The sequence below is a fragment of the Bactrocera dorsalis genome, chromosome 3, assembly GCF_023373825.1.
Source record: "Bactrocera dorsalis isolate Fly_Bdor chromosome 3, ASM2337382v1, whole genome shotgun sequence".
NCBI lineage: Eukaryota > Metazoa > Arthropoda > Insecta > Diptera > Tephritidae > Bactrocera > Bactrocera dorsalis.
The window spans coordinates 16,467,143-16,494,655 of NC_064305.1; the positions used below are offsets into that span (position 1 = coordinate 16,467,143).

Consider the following 27,513-nt stretch of genomic DNA (forward strand, 5'->3'; position numbering starts at 1 on the left):
ACCCGTCCTATTTTTATCATAAAGTAACTCGATGCCATTTATAACGAAAGTAGACATTCCTAAACCATGGTTAGCGAGCTCAAAGCTCGTATCGCCTCACGGCTATAAGAATGGATAGTCATTTCTCTGAAGAAGGCTGCAGTCTGGAGTAATAAATTTATCGCTATCTTAATGGCAGCAACCGCGGCATTAAAAATACTGCAAAAGTCAAGAAGTCTGAAACTGAAGATGATAGAGAGTTCCTGACAATATACACCTCCACCAACCTTCGCCTAAACTTTGCCCCATTCGTAAAGAAACTCATTGCGCCTATCCTCTACCGGCTTTTATCTATCCACAACTTCCTCGCAGGCATTTGGACAGAGTGAAAGCCGCAAAAGCTTGGTTTGGCGACTCAATGATCCAAAAGATCCGGTAGGAAAACAAAGTGTGCAAGGATTTCCGAATGTTCAGACATAAGTTCTTTTAGAAACCCAGATTTTGTGAGTGTGATAGCAAATCTTAAGTTAAAATGTTTCCCTGCTTGAAATAAAATTTCAGCTTTCTACTGGCTTTACTTTAAAAGAGTGGGAGAAACTCGCAGACGCTAAATGTTTAATATGAAGAGACCGCCAAATTTAGAGAAAAAAGAAAAAGGAAAACTTTTAGTTTCTCCTGGTCTAAAAATACCTCCAAGAGATGTCATACTATTATATAACTTAGCTGTCTGGAAGATCTTTAAGCAATCTTTAGAATCAAAATGTTTGTAATACAATTTTAAGGTAGTAAATACTCACTGACTTCTCTCAGCACTAATTGACAACCCGCGATACTCTTTAAGTTCTTTTTTAGTACACCAAATAATGTCTGAACTTCGAACCCTCGACACCACCTTTTCAAATTCTATAAGACACCACGAAATAACTGCGCTTGAACTCTGATTCAATAAACTCTTTGTGAATCATGAACCACAAATTCAATTACGCATTAGTGTCAAAAACCCCGTTAGAATAGCGAATTGGGTACAAAAGATTAAATAAAACTCGGCTTAAGAAAGCAACAAAATGACAATCCAAAAGCTGACAGCTGTCAAATAATTCGCAACAACCGTTTAACTGTAAAATAGAAATAGGTAAGAGACAAACTTTAGCTGCAGGGAAATGTGGAAGCGAGTGGGAAAAAAGCAAAGATAGGTAATCTTCATACAGGTGTCGGGTGAGTGGCGCAGTCAAAGTTGTTGAGACACAAATTGATACAACAAATTCACCGAACTCACCGAACTCACGAAGCAAAGGAATCTGGCGAAGATTATTTAAAATGCGTAACACAAGAGCGGCAATAACTTACTCATATACGGGTGCGTAAGCATTTGCGGTGCTGGTGGGGTGGTTGGGAGGGAAGCAAAGGACACCTTCGCTGGCAGCGTGCAGTAAAAGCAGGGAATCAAGGGCACACCGCTGACAGCAGCTTATAAACTAAGCGTGGAGGGCAATGCCAGGAAAGCGCATACATAGTAAGTGGATATATATTTATATATAGGTACATAACACGTCGACATAAGACACAAGACAGCGCACAGAGCAAACGAAATACGCGCACATAAGGCAGTTGAAAAAAAGGTAAAAGTTTTCGAAAACAAAACGAAAAGTGAAAGAAACAATCAAAAGGATAACGTACAAGTACTTAGTTAGTATGTATGTATGTATGGGGCGCTACGTACTCACCTTCGTCTTCGCCCAGTTCGCCCAATTCACCCAATTCGCTCATATCGTTGAACTCGGTTATTTCCGCTTTATCGCATTGCTGTTTCACAGCCGCCAACGCCTTCTCGAGTATGCCACCGTCACCCTCGTCGCGTGAGGCGCTGCGCTTGTTAGCATCACCGTTACTTATAATTGAATTTGATTTCGAGTGATTTGTGAGATTGTTTGACGTCGCCGTGGCCGCCGAACCTGCCGATGCTGCGGACGTGGCTGACACGGCAGAAGCTGCGGATGCTGTCTTTCTGGTTTGACTGCCAGCGCTGCCACCACCAACCGCCTTCTGTTGCTCCGCCAAATTGCCATTCTGCTCGCCGACACTCACAGTGCCGCCAACATTGCCATTGCTGGTTGCGGTGTTGGCGGCGTTGGTGGCGGCCTCGGCGACGAGCTCACCCTCGCCATTAGCGCTGCCAGCGTTGCCGTCTTTTGTCTTCAGCTCTTGACTGGTGTTGCAGCCCATTTCGCGTGCGCCTTTTGGGATTTCACTTAATGTTTCTCGTTTTTTGTGCTTTCTATATTGTCTAGTGTTGTTGTATGGCTGCCGGGAAGCGTTGGTTGTGGTCGTTAGTGGGAGCGCTGTAGTAACTGTGTTGTTGTTGTGTGAACTTTTTGTTGTAATTTTGATGGTTGTTGTTTTTAGTTTTGTTGTCTATTTGTTTTTGTTGTTTTTTGTTTTGAATTTTTGTTTACTACGCTATGCTGCGGTTATAACTGCGGTGATGCGCGCTTAGCTGCGCTGCGCCCAGAGGATGTGTGTGTTTGTGGTTTTAATTTTGAACTTCCGTCACTGTTTCAATATTTTTGCATTATCAAAATATTATTTTGTTATTTTTCGCAAACTTTATTAATTTACTTGCAGAGAGGTGGGAGCAATTTTAGTTTGTTTTTCAGTTTTTTTAGGTATATTTAAATGTTTTTATGAAAAATAGCCCGACTTTGAGGTTAAGTGCGCATAGAAATAGATTATATACATAAAGCGAAAATAAGTTGTTATAAATTTCATATATTTAACGGTAAATATTTTACCGTTTTTTATACATATATTTAGGTATATTTATGTAATATTTATATTATACATTAGGGTGTGTAAAAAAAATTAATATATATATTTTTCGACACCCCTTAGTAAGTTTCTTCAGATATGAGCTCTTTGTTGTGAAGATCTTCCGCCTTATAGTTGTATACTTTCTTATTATCGGATAGAAAACTTATACTCTCGTTTTCAACTACTTAAAAAATATCTAATTTCAATTTTGTGGTTCATTTCATATCACACAAAGTTTATTAAACTTTCTTAAAGGTGTCTAAAAGCTTATTTTAACAGAGTTCCAAGCGAAAAAAAATTACGTAATTTTTGACCCACCCTAATACAAATAAAAATATATTTTTTGACACCCCTTAGTAAGTTTCTCCAGGTGTGAGCTCTTAATTAGCAAGATCATTCCCCATACAATAATATATATTGTTTTATCACCAGCTAGAAATCTTCAAATCTCATTTTCAACTACATACATATACATATATATACTTGAACAAATATCTAATTTCAGTTTTGTGGAGCATTTAATTTCATACAAAATATATGAAAGTCTCTTAGAGGTGTCTAAGTACTTATTTTTCAGAGTACCAATCGAAAAATTTTTTTAATTATTTTTGACCCACCCTAATGCATACACAAAACAAATATTTAATGCTTGTAGTTTTTAAAAATAGTTACTTAAGAGTAACATATGCACATAAAGGGTGACATTCAAACTCTTTTATTAATTGCAGGCGAACACGCATGACTCTTGGCAATTTGCTTCCTCTCATTACAATTGCAAATATTTTTATAGTAGCTAGGGGCACCTGTGGGCAAACATTTTCGAAACATTTTCTTACAATTTTAATGTACATATCTCCTAAGCCACTTAAGCTACAACAAGTAAATTTTATAAGAACTTTCGGACTTCTGGTTGACTATGTACCGCATATAACGGCCAATATGTGAATTATCCCAATCAAAAATAGAGAGCGTGTTTTACTCAAAACAGTGCATCTTTGTGCCTACTTGCATAACTAATATCAGGATTTTCGAACATCCGGCTGATTTTACTCTATATTTTACACCTTAAAGTATTTCCCTGGTTTTAATTCTTGCACGTTGCAAGAGTATAAAATATTCGGTTGCACCCGAATTTAGCCCGTCCTTACTTGTTTACTATCAAAATTATTGATAACTTATTCCAGCTCTGACTAATGTTGACGTTATTGATTAGAATGCATTCATTCGATTGGAAGACAGTCGGTTTTCTGATGTCCTCTTGTATTCTTGCGTTGAATATTTGGACCACCACCTAACTCAGCGAGAGCTCATGAACAACCACAGTGACACGTTAGAGGTCCTCTGAACTACTTAGCGACGGCAATCTCGACACTATCAAATAAGTTCACAAGCAGTGCGGCTAAATACTTTGTCGGACGCTCTTTGCCAAAGCTGTATGGTGGAAGGCGAGGTGGGTTCATCTTGTCACTTTCTTCCGGCTTTCGCCAGACTGAAATATTTCGGTAGACACACCCTTGGCAAACCTAGAGAAGTTTCTGGAACTGATATTAACCGTCTTAGGAAATTTGTGGTTAACTCAAAACGCTTTGTCGATCTATAAGGAACTGGTAATACACTCTAAGGAGTTTACAAGGGACAAATATCAGACCAAGTAAGATCCATCAACCCATTGGAATTCATGATCACACTGTGGCTTAATACGCAGGCGTCCATCATTTTCGAAACAAAAAAAAAAACAATTGTCACTGGAAAATAAATAGAATTTCCAGAAAATTAAAAAAAAAATAATAAAGGTGAAAGGGATTATCTTTATTTCTGAAAAAACTACTAGTCATACATCTAAAACTTAGACATTTGTTAAGCCCTTTTATCATAACTAAATAACCATGTTATTTTGTCCAATGATTACGGGATCTGAGAAACCTATACCCACAGGGTATTTAGATCGATATCCTAAAAACTGAAGGACTGTATATACAGACAGACAGATATAGCTAAATCGACTCATCTCGTCACGCTAAACATTCAGATATATATTTTATAGGGTGCACAACGATTTCTTCTGGGTGTCATAAAATAGGAAATAGTCTAACGGCGTCAAATCTCACGACCGATGCGTCTAATTGACTGGGCCATTTCGAGAGATAACACGTTATGTAAACTTGGTTTTTAATAAATCGATTGTGACATTCGCTGTGTGGCTTATGGTGCCGTCCTGTTGGAACCACATATTGTCTAAGTCCATATCATCCAATTCGGGCTAAAAATATTCGGTTATCATTGAGCGGTAGCGATTCCCATTCAGGGAATAATATCGGTCTTGATCATCACGAAAGAAGTACAGCTCGATGACCGCAAAAAAACGGAATTTTTTCTGGTTGCAATGGTGACTCATAAAGTACGTGCCTGGCCAATACCGTATATTTTGCTTATTGACGAAGCCGTTCAGCCAGAAATGAGCCTCGTCGCTGAAGATGATTTTTCGATGAAAATCCTAATCACTTTCAAGTTGTTGCTGAGCCCAATTCACGAACATATTGACGATTCTGGTGGTCAAGCGGCTTCATTCTTTGAGTCAATTTGATTTTGTAAGAATGTAAGCCAAAATTTTTTCGCGAAATTCGCCGCAATGACGTCACAGGGAAGCTCAACGCTTGAGAACGACGTCTGAAAGACTGATTTGGGTCGTCTTCGATTTGAAGCGCTAGCGACAGCAATATTCTCGACACTACAGGCACTTCTCTGTCTCACTGGCACGGCCACATTTTGTACTGTGCCTATGGATGCAAATTATTCCACTAAACGCCCAATTGTTGATCTGACAGAACGATTACGACGACCATAAATTAGAACACTGACTCCGAATTTCGGTGATAAATTTTAATAATTTCGACTTGTTGTTGGATCGTATATCTTACGATAATAAAATGACAAATCTTATTGAAGAGAAATGTCAAAAGAGCATGAAAAAATATGGCGTCGTTTGCTGTCTCTATTGGTCTACTTTTGTAGTGTCGCTATTGAAAAATCCATTATACAGCCTGTTTTGGGTATAAAAATTGCTTTATGATAAAAGTCGTTTAAACTGCAAATCTGAATTTCATTACTCCCAAGTAGGAACATTTACTTTATTAACACATCGTTAAAAATTACTCAATTTTTAGAAAACCAGATTTTTAGGAACTTGGTTATTTCCTACATAGATATTTTTTTCATTTATAGCAATAAAATGCTTTCACATTCAATAGTCGTCTGGGAGTTGAATGCATCCTTGATACGGGAGTAAAAAGTGAGATCCACGAAACGAATTTTAGTATTCGTAAAACCGTTTTTGAAAGCCTCTCTTAGTCTAATTGCCAATGTAAAAGACTATCAACTCAAGCTCTTTAATATTTTTATGTCAATCGTCACTTATCAACATTTTAACGGTATTTTATGCCTTATAGTGGTATTATTTCAAAATTGCCGTATGCACTTATCAATATTATATACATGTCTTGCATGAAATCTGTTAATTTAAATCCTTCAGTAAAATATTGCTTTCGAAATGTCGTCATGTAATTCACAAAAGCAGAATTAGACCACACGAGTACTTCGAAAAAAATACATTTTTTTAATTAATTAGAGCACACAAGTACTTCGAAAATTATTGCAATTTTTTTTTTTTTTGTAATTATAATGGTACTTTGTTTAAATTTTCGCCACAAGTTTCTCTTATTTGCCTCGAAAACTTTGTTTACTTTCGCTTAAAACGGCACGCACCTTCATTAGACCGACTGTTTATGCTCTATTTTGAATGCAATAGTGTAACGGTTTCATATGCAAATTTTTGCATTGAAAGCACCAAGGCAACGCGTGTGCCACATTTTTTGTTTAATCAATGCTGCAAGGCACGTGCAATGCCGGAAAGTGTTGGAGGTTCCAGTGCATTCGCGAAATAACAACAAACAATACGAACAGGTGGGAGGCAGATATGACTTTTTTTGTTTTTATTTTAATATTTATATTTTATTTTTTTAATATTTATATTTTATTATTTTTTTTTTAATATTTATATCATATTATTTTTTAATATTTATATTTTATTCATTTTCACTTTGAAAAATTAGAAAAAATTAAAGCTCTTAACACACCTTTATTTCACACAATTGGAGATAAAAACTTTTGCTGCTGCACAACCGTTATTTCGCCTGAAACCGTTTCGTTACAGTACAATTACTGCGTTCAAATTTTCGAAATTCGAAAATCCAACCAGCGACACACACAAAATACGCCTACCAAACGCGGCCAACGCGCTAAAAACACCAAAGCAGTAATAAGTTTTCGATTCGTGCCGAAACAACCGTGTACTGACACTGCCAACGTCTGCTCAGCGCACGCACCGCAAGGAAAATAAACGTTGTGTCACATGAGCGAAGCAACGCAATGTCGAACGGACGCAGCCACGCTCGCACAATGGGGCAAGCACAAGCGAACGGGTGAGCGAACCTTTTTTCAGCGACGCAACCTACAGTCCCGCAGGACAAAAGCACACACACACATGCAAACACAGCCGAATGTTTCACGCTACACTTGTTCGAAGGACAAGACGCGTAATAGAGAGCGCAGCGAGAGTGACTAGTGACTATACAAAAGCACAGTCAAAAATTTACTCTCAAGTAAACAAACGGAACTAGGTATGTGTGTGTGTGTATGGAAAAATAACGGCATAACAACGTTACAGCGTTGCCACTTTGTGTGAAAATTGACAAGAATTTATTAGTTTGATGTCTATATGACAATTTCGATTTATGTTATTTAGAAGTTTACAGTAAAAATGAGAAAAAAATTAAATGAGCGCAAAAGTCCTGTCATTACTTAATGTTTTCTGTTAATAATACTATCCCGTTACTAAATATAAATTAACATGTATATTCGCTAAGTCAACTTTTCGTGAGAGCCGCCAAGCGTCCGCTCTCGCATAACACATAATCGCCTAGGCACGAAGTCAATCAGTCTCATACATGCCAGCAGTAAGCCGGCCTAACGAACCATTCGCGTCGAGCGCTTTCGAACCAACCAACTGTAACGGCATATACGACCGCAACGGCACAGCTAAAAACACTCGCAAAAACACACGCGAACACACGCGTTAGTTAAACGAATTTCTCAGCATATAACTGTTAAAGCCGACAAGTGCTCCTACATGTAGCGCATATAAAACGTATGCCTAGGGCTCACAAGCCATTTCCAATGTCTTCTCCCCACTCTCGGCGGGTTGGGGTTGGTATGTTTTTGCTTTTTTGGCTTGCCACTGAAATAAAAGCGCAAATAAGATTCAAATAAGGAGAATCAAATAAAAAGCTAAGAGATCCTGTGTATGTAGATTGCACGAGCAAATTTTATACCCAATATAGAAGTTGGATGGGCAAAATTTTTAGTGGCTTGGAAAATTTTTAAACATTTTGAGACTTGATTAGTATTAGATAAGCTTTTTATATTGAAAACTCGCTACGTTCTCGAACTTAATTGACCCCACGTAAGCTTCAAGCCAAGCAAACCTAAAAGATGGAATCAACGTTGTTTGGGCGGATAAAAACCCGGATCCATTTCTTGATGAAAGGCCGTCTAACGTAGGAACATCTTCACTTAGGTCATTCGAGAAAAAGTAGCTGCACGAAAACCGACAAAGTATCTATTATTCTTCTTCTTTATTGGCTTAGACACCGCTTACTCGATTATAGACGAATTTACAATAGCAGGTCAGTCATTCTTTTCGCTGTTTGGCGCCAATTGGAGATTCCAAGCGAAGCCAGGTCCTTCTACACTTGATCTTTCCAACAGAGTGGAGGTTTTCCTCTTCCACTGCTTCCTCCGGCGGGTACTGCGTCGAATACTTACAGAGCTCGAGTGTTTTCATTCATTTGGACGACATGTTCTAGCCAGCGTAACCGCAGTCTTTCAATTCGCTGAACTACAAGTACTTGTATGTCAATGTCGTCAGATTCTCATACAGCTCATCGATACATCGAATACGCAAAGGGGCCTAAATCTTCGCAGCACCTTCCTCTCGAAACCTCGTAAGGTCGTTGTCATCGTCCATGCTTCTGCACCGTATAGGAGGACAGGAATGATGAGAGACTTGAGTGAGTTTGGTTTTTGCTCGTCGAGAGAGGAATTTATTTCTCAATTACCCACTCAGTCCGAAGTAGCACCTGTTGGCAAGAGTTATTCTTCTTTGTTGCTGTTAATATTGCTTCCAAGATAGACGAAATAACTATCAACGAGTAACGTGGGAGCCAAGTCGTGAGTGCGACGACTGTTTGTTTGATGACAGGAGATATTTCGTCTTTGTCATCGCTTCCTTATTCATTCTGGAGAAGGCTAAACTAACTGTGCATGAATGGATGGAACGATGCCGTAAACGTAGTTCATCGTTCAGGATTCTAGCGCTTGACGTGTATTTCAATAGGTTCTGTGACCTTAACTATCGACACCTCTTCAAATGTTTCATACCCTGAGGTCCACAATTGTTTGAAGCGTTATCTTGCTTATACGGGACAAGTGCGTAAGATGTGATCCTTTGTTTTCCTCGAGCCTTGGTCCTGATATTTCCTGCAGTGTTCTTGAGTCAACGGGATACGAACCCTTATTGCTTGTATAACTGCATTTGTTTCTCGAAAACTCGTCACGGCTATTCCAATTTTTCCACTGGAAAGTCAAGTAGAGTTCTAATGTGATTCTTACCTGGAACGTAACTGGTTTTTAAAACCAAAGGAATACCAGCATCACCTTCTTAAATATTCTCAATTACCTGCTTGATTTTACAATGGGTAGAGGAGGCTATAAAAATACAAACATACATGGTCGAGATGTATATCACAGCGACGAGCACGACTCCCTGGTAACAAAAAAAATCGACAAATAAAAGAAGCGGAAATACGCTGAAACAGAGCAATTGCCAAAAATAAATAAGTATGGGTGATAAAAAAATTAAGAGGAAAAACGAAAACTAGAAGAAGCATAGACATGGTAGAGATGGCAAAAGACAACAAGTCTGCTGTTTAAAATTAAGAAGAGGAATCTTGCAAACTGTCTGCGAATACTTACGCCTGAGTGACTGGAAGTGTGAGTACACAAACTGGTAGCTGGATGACTTGCTGGCTGCATGGCAACTTGATTGGCGAACAGTCAATGACAGTGTAATTCTGTATATATGTATATACGAGTATATACATACAATATATAGTGTAAATGGTATACAATGAGGAGGCAGTATTCGATTTGGGAGCTATTTTATTGAAGTGTATTTATATATTTGAGAATTGTCACTCAATTGAGATTAGAAAGCAAGGCAGTGAATCTTAATATTGGCGAGTTCAGCAAAATATTGCCTGAGGTTCGATCGTGTACACTAATTGCCGATTTCTATACTGTAGTTGTATTGCCGCTTGACAAGTAATTTGAAGTTTCTCTAAACATGCAGGGTTACATTAAAGAGTATCATTGCAATTTATAACTGGGTTAGTTAAGTGAGATCAGGTTATGGAAACGAGTCAGAAATCCTAAAGCATTCCACTTGGTTAGCTGAGAATGCCCGTCTTTTGTGTTGCCATCAACTCCTAAATTTGGATCCACAGAAACCGCGTAAATCGTAGAGCGCGTAAAGCGCCCTAAACCTACCACAAATTGGTTGAGACGACTAAAGTCCATTCCAGCTAATTCGCCTGGCCACCGAGTTTCAACCTCAGACTGGAGAAAGCGGCAAAGTGGAGAAGAAAGTGTATAGATGTCTTCAGACCGTCTCGAGTTAGAACTACCACTATTGCGGTGAGATGAACGAGCGAGCAATTTAAAATACCTCCTACGTTCCACCGTAGGTCCAAAGAATTACGCTACCGCAGATATGGTGGTAGCTGACGAACGCATACTAAACTCACCCAAGGTCGTTCCCAGCCTGATGTGATTTGGTGAGGATGTTCTATCTTGCGAGCTCATCGGATTTGCAGTTTGCAGTAATGCCGCTGTGAACAGGTATCCAAACAAGTCTAATATGAAAGTCAATTGATGCTATTTCTAATGAAGTCATTGAGCTTGAGGCCTGTGTAGCGACTCTGCTATCGGAGTGTATGTACACCTTTATGAAAGGTGCTTTACAGTTCCGAAGATAGCCACTTCCGCCTTGGTAGCTGCTACTTCTGCTTAAAAGACACTGCACTGGTCCGGCAGCCGAGAGCAAAAATTGATTGAGAACTTCCAACAAAAGCTTCCTACAACATTCCTCTTGAGTTTCGATTCATCCGTAAAAACCAGCGACTCCGTACGGAAGTCACTAAGAACGATATACAACAAAATCTACGAAAGGGCTGCCAGGAAGATCCGAAAAAGATGAAATGCCTTAAGTACATTCAGGATTGCCAAGATCAGATGCAAAAGACCCTTAGAAAAACTTGTTTGGTTTTTGCTTACATGGTCTCGAAAGGACTGCCGGACGGTTGTTGGCCTCTTGACAGATCACATCCTACTGGCATCACATGCGAGCCGGATGTGCATAAGTGATAACGATACATGCAGAAAGTGCAGAGAAATTAACATAAGAGACCTATGCCTTTGTCCAGCACTATCTGAATAGAACTCAACTCAAGTATGTAGGAGCTTCGGAGTTCAAGGGACTGGGGGAACTACCAAACGTGTAGTCATTAAGTTCTTTTTAAAGCTCGCAAAAAACGTTGACGTCCTGGCAAGGAATACTTCAGCTAAAATTAAACTGAACCTCCATCTATCTATCTCTATTTATTACTAAGGACCACACAGAGAGAAGGCATAATAGCCGGCCAGTATAACCTAACGTAAGCAAGCCTTTTTTTGTTTGAGAAGATATCTTCACCAAATTTGGCACAAATTATTACCCCAAGCAATGCTGTAATTCCTGAAGAAATTACTTGGATCGGATTACTATATCATATAGCTGCCATACAAACTGCCCCATCGAACTCAAGTCCTTATATGGAAAACTTTTTCATTTGACAAGGTATCTTCACGAAATTTGCTATATATTATTATCCAAAGTAATGCTACAATATGTGAAGAAATTATTGAAGCCGGTCTACTTTAGCATATAGCTGCCATACAAACTGACCCACCGAACTCAAGTCCTTGTACGGAAAACTTTTTTATTTGAAAAGATATCTTCATCAAATTTGGCACAGATTATTATCCCAAGAAATGCTATAATTCTTGAAGAAATTGCTTAGATCGGATTACTATATCATATAGCTGCCATACAAACTGACCGATCAAGCTCAAGTCCTTGTACGGAAAACTTTTTTATTTGAAAAGATATCTTCAAGAAATTTGGCGTAGATTATTATTCAAGTCAATGCTACAATTTTTGAAAAAAATTGTTCAGATTGGTCTACTATAGCCTATAGCTGTCATACAAATTGACGTTAATTAAATGGCACTCCCGCCACTTATTGCACAAAGTGACATCTTTTTCAAAATCGTAAATGTTTAAAGTATTACTAAGTGCATACACACACCTACTTAGCTAATTTACGACTTAATCAGGTTAATAAAATTTTATTTGATCATACCTTACGTATTGTAAGCACGAATAGAGGCTTTCATACCACATTCTTTTATGCCCATACATGCGTGTGTGTGCGAAAGACTAATCAGTTTTCGACAAGTAATTTTCCTTCAATTTCCATTTCCGCTTGCAATTACTCCACTTATACATATACATACATATGTGTGTATTAAAATAGCGTATATGATACAATAAAGGCAAGCCACCTGCTACACGGCGCCGTTACACAAAAATCAACATGTGATTCCAGTCAATTAGATTGCGTGCCTGAGTGGCTAGAGCCCACCGCCAGTTACAAAAGACGCTTCGCACCTATTCTTCATGCCATATAGCACACATACACGTGTGTGTGTATGTGCGTATGTGGCAAGCAGAAGGAAAACATGAAAATACTATCAAATACAATTACGCGTAGAATACACCTTATAAATAATAAATTATCAACACTCATACGCCCGGGTGCACCCACAAACTAACCAGCTGCCTGCTGAGTATGGGCTTATAAATGAGTTAGTGGTGGTGCTAGTGGTAGGACAGCGTGTAGACTTTAGCCACATATCATATAAACACAATGCACTCAGACTTTCTTTGACTAACGGCGAGAGTGAGGCAGCAACACGCCTTTGTAGTAAAACGCCGTAACAGCCGAAAATGGACGAAAACAAAGCTTGGCGCACCTTCGTTTCGTATGTATAAATTTATATATGTATGTGCGCATATTTATGACATGACACTGCTCATAATAGAAAGCAACATTTCGCTTGCCACTCCCAGCTCATTCTACGCTCAATTATCGTTCGTTCGCCTTTATTGCCACCATTTATCTGCTACTACTCCGCCGCCGTTCGTAACAACTTTACCGCACTAAGTAACTCTCCCGTGCGCTCTTTCACCTTCACGTGCCAAAATCTAATAAAGTCAAATGCCTGCAAATGGTTCGGGCACTCGTGTCGGCCAAAAAAAAGAACACGACGTGCAAAACGGCACTCCGAAAAGGCCAGCGTAGCAGCAGAAACTATTGAGTACTTTAGAGTAGGCAAAAAAAACCAAACGCTAATGAATTCACTAAGACTGAAGTCATGCGTCCACCAACACACACACACACACCCACACACTCTAACCTTGGACACATGCAACAATTCTAACACTTCGACGTTGGACCCTCACTTCCATCAGCACTTTTCTTGTGTTGTTTGCCACGGCGCCTTAAAGTAGTCTAAAGCAAGTTGCATGCTGGCGCAAAAAAAAATGTCATCGATTAAGCAAAAACTGTTGGCACTTTAATGCTTTCTTTGAATTCGTTCTTTTTTCTTTTTTTTTTTGCTGAATTTGGTGGCTCTTTTTCACTTCGTCCACTTTGGCAACTACTGCCAGCGGCAACACACAGCCGGCGTGGTCATAAATTGCTATTTCCGGCGTGCGCTTTTTTTTGCCGCTTTGGTTGTTGTTGTAGTCATCAAGGCAGCCAGCAAAGTGTGAAAATTGTGCTTGAAATGCAAATGCCTCCATATTTTTTATGGTGCAGCAATATTTACGAGGAGAGTGAGACGCGTTGACCAAAGTTTGATGGAATTTTGACAGCTGAATGTGGGACCTGAAAATATCGTTTATCTATTCTACAGTCAGGTTAGGTTAGCTTAAATGATAGGATTAAACCATGGATGAATGTTGAATCTCAATTAGAATATTCCTTTGTTGTATCCATAAACTCCTTAAAATGGAACACCAGATCCTCATAAATCGACAAAGCGTTTTGAGCTGACCACAACTTAATAAAGGCGGGTTTCAATTCCAGCAACTTCTTTAGAATCTCTAAAGGTATTTCAATTTGGCAAAAGCCGCGCAATAGAGAAACAAGTGATAAAATAATTCCAACTTCCAACCTTTCACCACAGCCTCGGCAAAAAGCGTCCGTTAAAATGCTGCGCCGCGCGTGAGCGTATTGGACAGTGTTCAGCCAGAGCACTTAACGTTGCAACGATATCGACTTTGCTAAGTGCAAGTAGTTCAGAGAACATTTTACAGTGCACTTTGGGTCAGAAAGATAGTGCCTCGAATATCGGAGTGAATGCAGATCTCTCTGAAGGAGGCTGCATTTCTACCGCAACTTTGATGGCAGCCACAGCCAAGACATTACAGTGGTCTGGTAGCTTGAAACTAGAGTTGATGGAGAGCTTCCGACAGAATACCCAACATTCTGTGCTTCTTCTGGTTCTATAGTTGATATTTATTAATGATAAAAAATCAGAGAGACAACATAGCTTTAAAAAAGGACGAGGACACTCAGAGCCACACTGTCTCAAATGGCTTGGCCTAAACCCTCTACTGTGGAACTTGATGTGCGATGGGGTGTTAAGAATACATCAACCATAATATGTGAAAACAATCGCATAACAGGGGCCAAACATCTGGATGGCCTCCGAATTGCAATAATAAGATAAATAGTCTGCATCAATGGTTTCTACCATGAGTTTAGAGTTGGCTAAGCCGAAAAAAAGACTTACTCTTAAGCACAAGGAAAAAAGGTGGAAGAAAGGGTATCACTCACCATGCGACATTATTTCACAGCCACATCTGATATATCTGAGAGTAATACTGGACTCCAAATTAAAATTTAAAGAATACCTGGTTTATACATTGACATCCAGGGCGACGAATTCGCGCTATTGGACCAGATATCAGAGCCATCTTTAGTTGAAAAAAAGAGGAGATAACCAAAAGCATCACAATATGGCAGCGAAGGTGACAAATCGCAACCAAAGGACGATGGATCCGCAGACCAATCCCGGACATCCATTCGTGAGTAGATAGACAACAAGGGGACCTAGACTTCCAACTACCCAAATACTGGGTGGACATGGATGCTTTGGTAGCTTTCTGTTCTGATTCCATCACGATCTTGGTTCGTAGTATCCGACGTGTACAGAGGGCATAGAAGACTCTGAGTGCGTATTTTTTCAATGCCGCCGTTTTTCAAATGTAAGGGAAAAGTTAAAAACTTCACGTGGCGGTGGGTTGGACAATTTTTCAGCACTCACGTGTCAGTCCTCCGGTAAATGGAAAACCCTCAGTGTCATAAACAATGTAAAAAATGTCAGCCAGTCCGTGTGATAGATGAGACTCAAAGTCTCCCATGAAGTAATACTTAATCCGGTGGTTCCGTGGGAGAGATATGAATTGAGAGTACGTTAGGTTTAGCGAATTAAGGTTCCGAACGAACCGAAAGTTTGAAAATATTTTGGGAGTCGGTGGCTATGGGAAGTGTTGGGCAGTTTTAGACATTTTCGAAACAAAAGCACATTATTATAAGATATTATCTGGAAGAGACATCCTATGAAAATCATTAAGGTATCTTACAGGTTGATCAATATTATGAAAATCATTAAGATATCTTACAGGTTGATCAATATTTTCGGTAAAAATTGGCCATGTGAAATTGAAATGTTAGGAACCTTTTAGACGAAAGACAACGTATCTTGTAGACACCATTTGTGTTAAAACTTATACCAATATCTTCATTGGACAGTTGTTGTTATTGTAGCGACAGAAAACCTTCCGGATGTATTTTGGAAGAATGCTATTGAGTTGTGAATCCATGGCGTGATAAAAATCTAGGTTCGCAACGGTTACGTAGACACGACTGTCAGGAAAATACGGTGCTTGAGTGAAAATAATGAAAAAGTCGATCTTTGAAAAAGTCGATGAAATTATGGAAAAGATTGACAAGGACCGTCACTAAGGAACTTAACATTCATCATCAAACAGTTTTGAACCACTTAAAGAAGGCTTTATTTAATGGACCGAATTAATATCTGCGATTCTTTGCTGAAACGAAATGAAATTGAACCATTTCTGAAGCGAATGGTAACGGGAGATGAAAAGTGTATCAAATACGACAATAATCTGCGAAAACATCATGGTTCAATCGTGGTGAAATTCAACAAATGGTCGCAAAGCCACGATTGACGCCTAGAAAGATTATGTTGGGTATTTGGTGGGATTGGAAAGGAATCATCCACTATGAACTGCTCCAACCTGGTCGAACGATTGGTTCTACATTTTACTGTCAATAACTGATGAGATTGATGATGAGATTGAAGTAAGAAAAAAAAACGGCCAGGACTGATCAACAAAAAAGGCTTCGTTTTCCATTAGGACAACGCTAGAACACACACAGCTTTGATGAGTCGGTAAAAACTGGGAGAGCTTGGCTGGGATGTTTTGATGCATCCATCATAAAGCCTTGATCTTGCACCATCGGACTACAATTTGTTTCGGTCAATGCAGAACTCCCTTATCGAAGGACGTGTGTTTGTAGTGCTCGTCACGAAAATGGAAAAACGAAATCAAGAGCAACGCGTCGCGATAAAATTTTGCGCCAGATTGGGCGAAACAGCTTCAGAAACGTACGCTAAAATTGTAAGAGTGTGTGGTGATAGTGCTCTATGACCCGGAAACCAAACGCCAAAGCTCACAATGGTTGTCTCCGCGCGCTCCCGCCCGAAAAAAGCTCGCATGAGCAAGTCGAAGGCGAAAACGATGATTATTGCCTTTTTTTGATAGCCGTGAAATCGTCCACAAAGAATTCGTTCCACCGGGGAAAACTGTGAATCAAGTCTACTATTGACAACTACTCGAAAGATTGCGAATACGCGTCAACAGGGTGCGCCCAGACATCGCTCGTAACTAGATCCTTCATCACGACAACGCGCCGTGCCACACCGCCCTCAGCGTGCCCCAGTATTTGGCCTCTAAAGGGATCGCCGTGTTGCAACAGCCACCCGACATGTCAACCTGTGCCTTTTTTTGTTTTCTAAAACAAAATCGGTGGTCAAAGGAACCCATTTTGAGTCGATTACGGGCATCCAGGCGGCCGTGGCGAGGGTACTCGCGGATATCCCCGTCGAAGCGTTCCAGAAATGTTACGAAGCATGGAAAACGCGCTGGAATCGCTGTATAGCTGCCCAAGAGGACTACTTTCAAGGGGATGGCAGTGTTGTAGAATAATTTTCAAATATACAGTTTTTATGGAATCAGTCTCATTACTTAATTGTCATACCTCGTAGTTCGGGTATAAACAGGCGGTCATACGAAAGAACTGACGGACAAGACTAACCAAACTCAGCGCGTCTGGCTGATCATTTATATATGCATATTTACTTGTAAAGTCTCCGACCTTTCTTTATGGGTATTACAAACAACGTGGCAAACTTCTTTTATCCTGTGCAGGGTATAAATATAAAATACTTTGGTAGACACCGCTTGAAGCGGTATCTCCAGCACAATCTAAATCATCAAAGATCGTTTTGCACAAAACGCAAAACTATTTTTATTTCCACATTTTTACGTGACAATTTTGCATTTCACACGCTCACACACGCACAAACTGCAATTGGCAACTCTAAGCGTTCCGGGCATGCCACATTGGTGGCACATAGTTGTGGGCCAGAAGCATTCCAACAATTCCACACAACACAACAGCAATAGTAACAGAAACAACTACAACAAGTTGGTGCAAAACTACAACAACAAGTGAGTGCACAACTACAACACAAGTTAGTGAACAACTACAACAACAATTGAGTGAGCAACAACAACAACAAGTGAGTGCACAACTACAACAACAAGCAAGTGAACAACTACAACAACAAACAACTATTTACAACACAAATTTAATTTAATTGTAAACCAATGCAGCAAAGTGGGCGGTTAGTAGTCGCGTTGCGAGTATCCGGTCCGAGGCAGAGTTGCAATGCGCGCCATTATCAGGCAGCCAGACAGTTTGTCCCGACAGCAGCGTGATGGCAGTAATGGAAATTCCGAAAAATTGAATTGCAACGCCAACGAAACTCACAATTTTCACAGAACTCTTTTGCTCGTTAAAAGCGCCTTCGGTGTCTGCCACACAACATGACGCCGCCCGCGCGTCGCACCGACCATCGCAGTGGCTGGCTGCGTCTCTGTCTGTCTGTCGGTCTATTTGTCTAGGCGTCTCGCAGCTGTCTGTCCATGCAGCCTGTCTGGCATTTTCGGTGCACGAAATGTTCGACGACCGTCCACACAGCCACTGACATAAATATAGTTACACATATGTGCATGTGTATGTGCATACATACATTGGCTCCCACGTCCTTAGACATATGTAAGTGTTTGCTGCGCATATATTTACATATTGTCACTTAAATACATATGCATGTATGTATGTGTGTGTGTGTGTGTGTGTCTGTTAAGGTTACATGAATGCCATGCACCAGACAACGCCACAGACAGCGCAGCCTCGATCCGCTTATTCGTCCACTCGCCTATTTGCCTTGCAGCCTGTTTGTATATACTACACATATGTATGTGTGTATATCTGTATATATTTACTCTATATTTATGTATTATGGTCATGGTTTGGCCTGCTCGTCTGCCACGAATTTCCCTGTTGATTTTTGTTCGTTAATTCTACAAATGTATATATGTATATATATGTAGTGTGTATATATGTGCACGTGTCTACATGTGCTTACTTAGTGCTCTTCGTGCCATATACACATACATATGTACAGGCTATGCTAACATTTTTGTTTATAACACTCATTTGCATGAATTTAACAAGAGCATACATTTAGGCGCACGAACGTTGGCAGCGCGCAACAATTGCATGCTCAGCCACGCTCATGCAATCAAAATAACGGAACGTTGCGAATTTAATGCAAATATTTAAATATACAAAAGTATTTGTACACGCACAAGTATATATTTATACTTATGGATATTAGGGTAAACCAAAAACAAAACACAATAATATCCAATTTATGAATTAGAGAAGAAAAAACCTTGGTTTCGACTGATCCGACACTATAAAACCCTTCACAGACAAAAAATATGAAAGATACTGATTTCGACCGTCCAATTTATACAGCTACTATATGCTATAATGGTCGGATCTGAACAATATGCTCACTGCTTGCAGCGTTGGCTTGGGCAACTGTCCATAGCAAATTCCATGAAGATATCTAGTCAAACGAAAATACTTGCCATAGAAGTCCTTGTTTCGGGTCGAGTCTCAACAGGGTTGTCTTAACAACTAAGGAGCACACCAAGCACCTGTTAGTAATTTGTAGTGGAGGAGGCGAAAATAGCAGTAATGTCTTATATGCATGTAAGATCCGCCCACCAATTCATTCGTCCGTATGTCCATTTATCCATCTGTTCGTGTTTATACGTCCATCCGGTGCGTTTTTCCGTCCGCCCGTACATCTTTCCGTCCATACATCCAGGCGTCCATACATCCAGGCATCCATACATCCAGGCATCCATACATCCAGGCATCCATACATCCAGCCGTCCATCTGTCCATCCATCCATCCGTCTGTCCTTTTAGCTGACCGCCCGGCCGTCTATTCATTCGTCCATACGTCCAGCCATTTATCCATACGTCAATCCATCCATCCATACTTCTATCCGTAAGTCTGTCCATCCATTGGCCCAACCGTTCGTCCGTCTGTCTATGTAAGATTTTTAGCAGGAGATCGGCATTGCAGTTCGTTCATCTGTGAGTTTAACCATCCTTTTAGGCGTCCATCTGTCCATCCATCCATCCGTCTGTCCCTTTAGCTGACCGCCCGGCCGTCTCTTCATTCGTCCATACGTCCAGCCATTTGTCCATACGCCAATCCATCCATCCATACTTCTATCCGTAAGTCTGTGCATCCATTTGGCCAACCGTTTGTCCGTCTGTCTATGTAAGATAGAAGCAAGGAAGCAGTAGATGACGGAAAACGGCTGCATATAATATTTACTGAGTTCCAGGCCACAAGGAAATTCCGAAAATTGAAATAGCTCATGAGTTTGTCATAAGTATCATCTCCATGGCTACCGAAACAGTAAAGGAAATGTGGAAATCTCTACTAGCACCACACTAACGGCTGACAAAGAGAACGGCAGCGAAGAAGCTTATACGGCGGTCCCGCAGGACCAAATACAAGCTAAAGCAGCCGGAGTTAAGGGTTTATTACGTAGGCGTACTGCTTCGCAAGTCCAGTAAAGTTAGATAATGCTAGTTGGGCGTGATCCCGAAAGAGTTGTATCATTAGAGCGCAATAGGAATCTGGCATACTGCCTTCCTATAGCGGCAGTATCTTTTGAAGATTCCCACACCGAAATGAAACAAACACCAAAAAAAAAATCCTAAGCTTATAACTTGCCTTATCTAGAACTCGTCATAGCTAATTAGGAGCGTCGCAGTTGAAGGGACTAGTTGAAGTATCCAAATTGATTAAAGTCGCTCTTAAAGATCGCAAAAAACGTTGTTGTCCGCTCAAATTAAACATGAACCTCCATTACTAAATACCAGTAGATCTACATACGTGTGGCGTGACCGGCAGCCAGTATAACCTAACTCTTTCTAAACATGCTATAGTAATCTGATCTGTACAATTTCTTAGGATACTTTTACTTCTAGATGTTACAAACTTCGAGGCAAGCTTATAGTGATACCCCCTCCAGGATAGAAAAATATATCTAAGGTAAGTTTTTTAGCAACTTTTACGCTCTACAAGAATTTAAACTGAAAACTATTTCACAATAAACTGTCATTAGTGACTCCATTTTCAAAAGAAACATATTTATGACATATTATTTAAATGGAAAACTTTCATTACTCACCAAAACTAAAGCTAAAAATCCGCCCTTGCAAAGACAGTTTCCTCTCTGTATATAATAGGTACAGAGTAAATTCGATATACTTTTTCATTTTGGCTCACCCTAACATTAATATATATCATATAAGCATATATACCACAACGCTTCTGCTTGGCTTCTAAATATTTACGAGTTTAATGCCAAGGCTTATGTTTCGCTTGTCATATTCGCCATGAATGTAATGGCTTTTTCCATTAGTCCAACTGCTTGTAATTTTGTGGGTGTCAATTTAATGTAGATACTCCATTTCATGAATTGTCACGGATATCTGAGGTATTTGATGTGTTTAAATTTCAAAAATTTTTGACCTCTGCAATAACGGAAGTAATTGTTCATATTTCACAATTCTAAAATAATAACGGTTAATATACGAGGTTTGACAATTAAGTAATGAGACTGCTTTTATTGCCGCGCTTCCTTCCTTCCTCTTTTCCAGCATCCCTCCCCTCTTCACTGATATATTTACCATCGCTCTGGCTTGTTTAGTTCGCCTGCTGCGTCAAGTTGAGTAGACGTGTGTTTGTAGTGCTCGTCACGAAAATGGAAAAATGAAATCAAGAGCAACGTCGCAGAAGACTGTTTGGAACAAGTGGAAAACGATCCCACGCTGCTTGATCGAGTTATTACAGGCGATGAGAGCTGGTTTTTCCAATGCGACCCGGAAACCAAACGACAAAGCTCACTATGGTTGTCTCCGAGCGCCCCCCGCCCGAAAAAAGCTCGCATGAGCAAATCGAAGGTGAAAACGATGATTGTTGCCTTTTTTGATAGCCGTGGAATTGTCCACAAAGAATTCGTTCCACCGGGGAAAACTGTGAATCAAGTCTACTATTGACAACTACTCGAAAGATTGCGAAAACGAGTCAACAGGGTGCGCCCAGACATCGATCGTAACTGGATCCTTCATCACGACAACGCGCCGTGCCACACCGCCTTCAGCGTGTCTTAGTATTTGGCCTCTAAAGGGATCGCCGTGTTACAACGGCCGCCTTATTCGCCCGACATGTCAACCTGACTTTTTTTTGTTTCCTAAAACAAAATCGGTGGTCAAGGGAACCCATTTTGAGTCGAATTCGGACATCCAGGCGGCCGTGACGAGGATACTCGCGGATATCCCAGTCGAAGAGTTACGAAGTATGGAAAACGCGCTGGAATCGCTGTATAGCTGCTCAAAGGGACTACTTTGAAGAAGGTGGCGAGTTGCAGAATAATTTTGAAATATACGGTTTTTATGGAATCAGTCTCATTACTTAATTGTCATACCTCATATTCTTCACTTTTCCAAAATGAAGTATGTTTTCAACGATCGTCTTTGAAGGCTTTGTATCACTCGTACACTTGTGTTTTTGATAAAACTGAAACATTATAAGCCTTTTCCAACATTCGCAATGATTCCGAACACGATATTTAGTTAAAAATAGGAAACTTGAGACAAGTTCTTTGTTCGATATTATTATCCATTGTAAAAATCGCAACGCTTCTCTGAAACTGGTAAAAAAATCGCACTCATATTTGGCATAGTAATCAAGGACAGTCCTAGAACTACTTAAATTGCAGGAAAGAGGATGGAGACATCTTTAGAAGTTCACCCAAGTGAGGAAAATTCTCTGACCGCCATTCACTGAGGAGTAGCCAGAAACGTTTCTTTTACATGAGGCTCACGACTTCCGGTTTTAGACGAAATAATCTCTGAATAGCCAAAAAACATTCCTTTGAAGGCGAGCTAAAGTGACATCCCTCCCCAGGGTTGTGCGTTGGTTTTGGGACCCGTCACGTAAAAAAAACAGCCCTAATGAAAATAACAAAACAGCTTCGGATAAGAGGCCTTCCTTTTGATAATAATTCGAGCTGTCGATCTGAATAGAGAAGGTAAAATTCAAGACAAGACTATACAACTGTTGGCTTACGCGAACGACATCGATATCATTAGCCATAACAACCGCGCCATTAGTTCTACTTTCTCCAGGTTGGTCAAAGAAGTGATGCAAATGGGTCTGGTAGTCAACGAGGGCAAGACAAAATATCTTCTATCATCAAATAAATAGTCATAACATTCGCTACTTGGCTCCCACGTCACTGTTGACAGTCATAAAATCGAAGTCATAGATAATTTCGTCTATCATTAACACCAACAGCAACGTCAGCGCCGAAATCCAAAGCAGAATAACTCTTGCCGACAAGTGCTCCTTCGAACTGAGTAGGCAGTTGAGATGTAAAGTTCTCTCTCGACGAACGAAGACCAAATTCTACAAGTCCCTCAACATTCCCGTCCTGCTATATGAAGCAAAGGCATGGACAATTATACAATCTGATAAGTTAGCCTTCAGTTTAGCGAATTGAGAGACAGCGGCTGTGCTGGCTAGGTCATATCGTACGTATAGACGAGAACACTCAAGCTCTGAGAGTATTCGAAAAATGCTCTACTTATATAAGTCAATCAGTGAGCTATCTTAATGACATACTGAGAAGATATTTTCTCATAGTAATGTGCGCTGGTACCAAAAATATGTGATATCGAGTCAATACATCACGCATCCCACTTATACCAAACATTAAAACTTTCAAATAGCCGGTTGACTTCATATCACTAGTGAAGCCGACAGAAGCCTTGGTCTTAACTTGGTTACAATCGAATTTAGCGCATCCTTACTTGTTGAATATATATGTTTATCAATACCTGAAAAGATTGCTCCGCCCTTGAGTGTTCCAAAATATGTGACTATAAAATATTCAACAGAAATTTCATAATGAACTCGATGTAATTTGATTTGAAAGGCACAAGGTGACCTTACGTGAAGCTGGCTTTTTGCTGGCTCTATAGAAGTTCCAACAGAAAATTCATCATAAGTACAAGAACTGGACTTTGATCGATTAGTTTATATACTGTCTATAAAAAATAGTGGTCGGATATCGTCGCTTCCGGCTAATAAGTCTTTTTTAGGGAAAGAACTAAATATACAAAAAATCATATCGATATCTTCACAAATAAGTAATTATCATCCGACTACCACGTTCTCAACGGAATTCGTCAAAAGGAATCAAAGTGCTTGATTTCCTATATTTTTTGCCTACCAAGCCAACCCGATTAACTTATAACTGCCACCTTGATGTATCCACTTATCAGCACAGATACACTTAGACGCTCTCTCAACTATTATTCGCTGCCTGAGGTGACAATCGTAATTGTTAATTGTAATAACGAAAGTCAATTCGCTTCTAATGTTGAGATCTGTCAGCATTTAAAGCATTCGTTGCTGTTATTGACATCTTAAACACTTTTTGCTTTGTAAATAACACGACTTAAGTTGAAAAAGTTCAAAATATGAGCTTTGATCTTTTCACACATGGTCGCTTGGTGTAATCAAATTTTAGTATATCGTTTGCGTTAAAAAGTAAAACCAACAAATGTAACGCTTAAGTGCTCTCAGCCGGGAGCAATTAGACAATAGTCAATGGTGCAAACATTATGTCAGAGCAATAAAATAGTTTAAAGACAAACATACTGGTTATCGATATCAACGGTACTTTATTGTTTCTTGTTGTTGTTATGTTTTTTTTTGCATACCTTACTTACTACTAAGATAGATTTTATAACTATTTAATGATACTATTTTATAATTATTTTATTATATTTTCTTACACTTTAACTAGTTGTTTAGTGACAGCTTATGACATTTGCTCTATTACAACAACAATTTCAGCGAAAACTTAAAAAGGTTAACATACTTAAGTGGCTTAATTACTTTACACTGCAAATTGACGAAGTCTAGGAAGTATTTTCGAAGAACTTAGAACATTTAACTGCGATAAAGAGCAGGCGCAGAAGATCACATAGAGAGAAAGAGAGAGAGAGTCGAACACAGAACATATGTATGTTAAAGAGTTTTAGCTACAGCTGTTAATAAATATTGTGTACAATGAGGCATTAACTTAAATATACTATTTTACTGTTTTTTTTTTTATAGGTATACAACTTTTATTGGAAACCGGTGAGAGTCCTTGCAAGTCATTTTCCAAATCATACTGAACATAAATATAAAGCACATGTGTTTACTTTGACAGCTGATCTTTTCATATTTGTATTCCTCTCTGCGCCTCACCGAAATTTATAAAAAAAAACAAGAAAAAACATTAACTTCGGCTGCACCGAAGCTAATATACCCTACACAGCTGCATTTCTTTTAGTAGCTATGTGCTCAGTTTGTATGAAAGCTATATGCTATAGTAATCCGATCTGAACAATTTTTTCGGAGATTAAAATGTAGCCTTAGAAAATAATCCACACCAAATTTCGTGAATATATCTTGTCAAATGCAAAATTTTTCCATACAAGAACTTTTTCCCGATCGTTCAGTTTGTATGGCAGCTATATGCTATAGTTGACCGATCAGAACAATTTCTTCCGATATTACATTATTTCTATGAATAATAACTCATACCAAATTTGGTTAAGATACATTATCAAATGTGAAAGTTTTCCATACAAGAACTAAATTCCGATCGTTCAGTTTGTATGACAGCTATATGCTATAGTAAGCCGATCTGAACAATTTTTTCGGAGATTACATTGTAGCCTTAGAAAATAATCTATTCCAAATTTCTTTAATATATCTTGTCAAATGCAAAAGTTTTCCATACAAGAACTTTTTTCCGATCGTTCAGTTTGTATGGCAGCTATATGCTACAGTCAGCCGATCTGAACAAATTCTTCGGAGATTACATTGTAGCCTTAGAAAATAATCTATACCAAATTTCGTGAATATATATTGTCAAATGCAAAATTTTTCCATACAAGAACTTTTTTCCGATCGTTCAGTTTGTATCGCAGCTATATGCTACAGTTAGCCGATCTGAACAATTTCTTCGGAGATTACATTGTAGCCTTAGAAAATAACCTGTGCCAACTTTTGTGAAGATATATTGCCAAATGTGAAAGTTTTCCATACAAGAACTTAATTCCGATCGTTCAGTTTGTATGGCAGCTATATGCTACAGTCAGCCGATCTGAACAATTTCTTCGGAGATTACATTGTAGCCTTAGAAAATAACCTGTGCCAACTTTTGTGAAGATATATTGTCAAATGTGAAAGTTTTCCATACAAGAACTTGATTCCGATCTTTCAGTTTATATGGCAGCTATATGCTATAGTTAACCGATCAGTACAATTTCTTCAGGGATTACACTATTGTTTTAGAGAATAATCTATACCAAATTTTGTGAATATATCTTGTCAAATGCAAAAGTTTTCCATACAAGAACTTTTTTCCGATCGTTCAGTTTGTATGGCAGCTATATGCTATAGTAAGCCGATCTGAACAATTTCTTCGGAGATTACATTGTTGGCTTAGAAAATAACCTGTGCCAACTTTTGTGAAGATACATTGTCAAATGTGAAAGTTTTCCATACAAGAACTTGATTCCGATCGTTCAGTTTGTATGGCAGCTACATGTTATAGTGGTCCGATATCGGCAGTTCCGACAAATGAGCAGCTTCTTGAATAGAAAATGTGAAAGACACAAGGTAACCTCTCGGGAAGCTGACTGTCTGCAGGCTCTATATAAGTAAAGCAGGCACCGTGCCTGGATAGTGTTTAGGTGTCTTTGACATTACGATTTTTTAAAAAAGAATATCACTTTGAGAGAAAAATGAGGATCTCTGATATTCACAATAATTTTGTCACCGAAAATGCAAAATAACATAACATCGCTTTTCGTATGCTTACAGGCAAAGGAAAAACGATTTAATTAAAACAAAAATATTGAAACGAAATTTGAGTTTTGGTTATAAAATGGTGATGATAAATGGTTATATACTGGTTATTTACTGGATATATTGGAAAGCGGCAGCTGAAAATTTTATTCTACATATAAGTTATATGATGTAGTGAATCGTAAGCAATAAAACCCTCAATGTCCCTTTGTTTTATGATACGTTCTTTTTCATTTTAGGTGACGATATTCATATTGTCAATAACCGCTAAATTGCTTTAAGTGCAATAATATGCTTTTAATTATGTTAACAAGGTTGGGTGCGTACTTTGCCTGATTATATAATTGCTGGAATGCATAAAATTATTTATTATGTTTTTTTTTCTTATTGCGTCAAAACGATTTCTACAACAATTTCTTTCGTACTTTTATACCCGCGCAGCATCCTGCAAAAGTGTATAATTGCTAAAGAGGCCTCACAAGTAAGTGACAGAAATCCGTGATGAAAGTAGGGGTACTTTTTTCGGTCAAAAAAAAGGAACAGATCACGCGGGAGTCGTGTGACGCTGTCATATTATTTTCGTTCAGTTTTGTTTGGCATTTTATCATGGAAAGACTTAGGCCTGAACAACGTTTTCAAATCGTCCAACTTTATTACGAAAATTCACGTTCTGTTAAGAATGTATTTCGAGCGCTTCGCTTACCTTATGATTAACACAATCGATCTACTGAGCGCACTATTCGGAACACCATCACC

The 27,513-nt window shown here is 39.1% G+C and overlaps 1 protein-coding gene across 1 annotated transcript in view; it reads right to left on the bottom strand.

Annotated features, from left to right (window-relative positions):
- LOC105226302 (uncharacterized) overlaps positions 1 to 7,170 on the bottom strand; it is a 255,400-nt gene extending 248,230 nt beyond the window's left edge. Inside the window, exons 1-2 of the mRNA XM_049454018.1 lie at positions 6,921 to 7,170; positions 1,704 to 2,676 (exon numbers count right to left, since the gene is read on the bottom strand). Of these exons, the coding sequence (XP_049309975.1) occupies positions 1,704 to 2,202 (499 nt within the window). The 5' untranslated portion in view covers positions 2,203 to 2,676; positions 6,921 to 7,170. The remainder of the gene's footprint in view (positions 1 to 1,703; positions 2,677 to 6,920) is intronic.
- Positions 7,171 to 27,513: the final 20,343 nt, after the last annotated feature.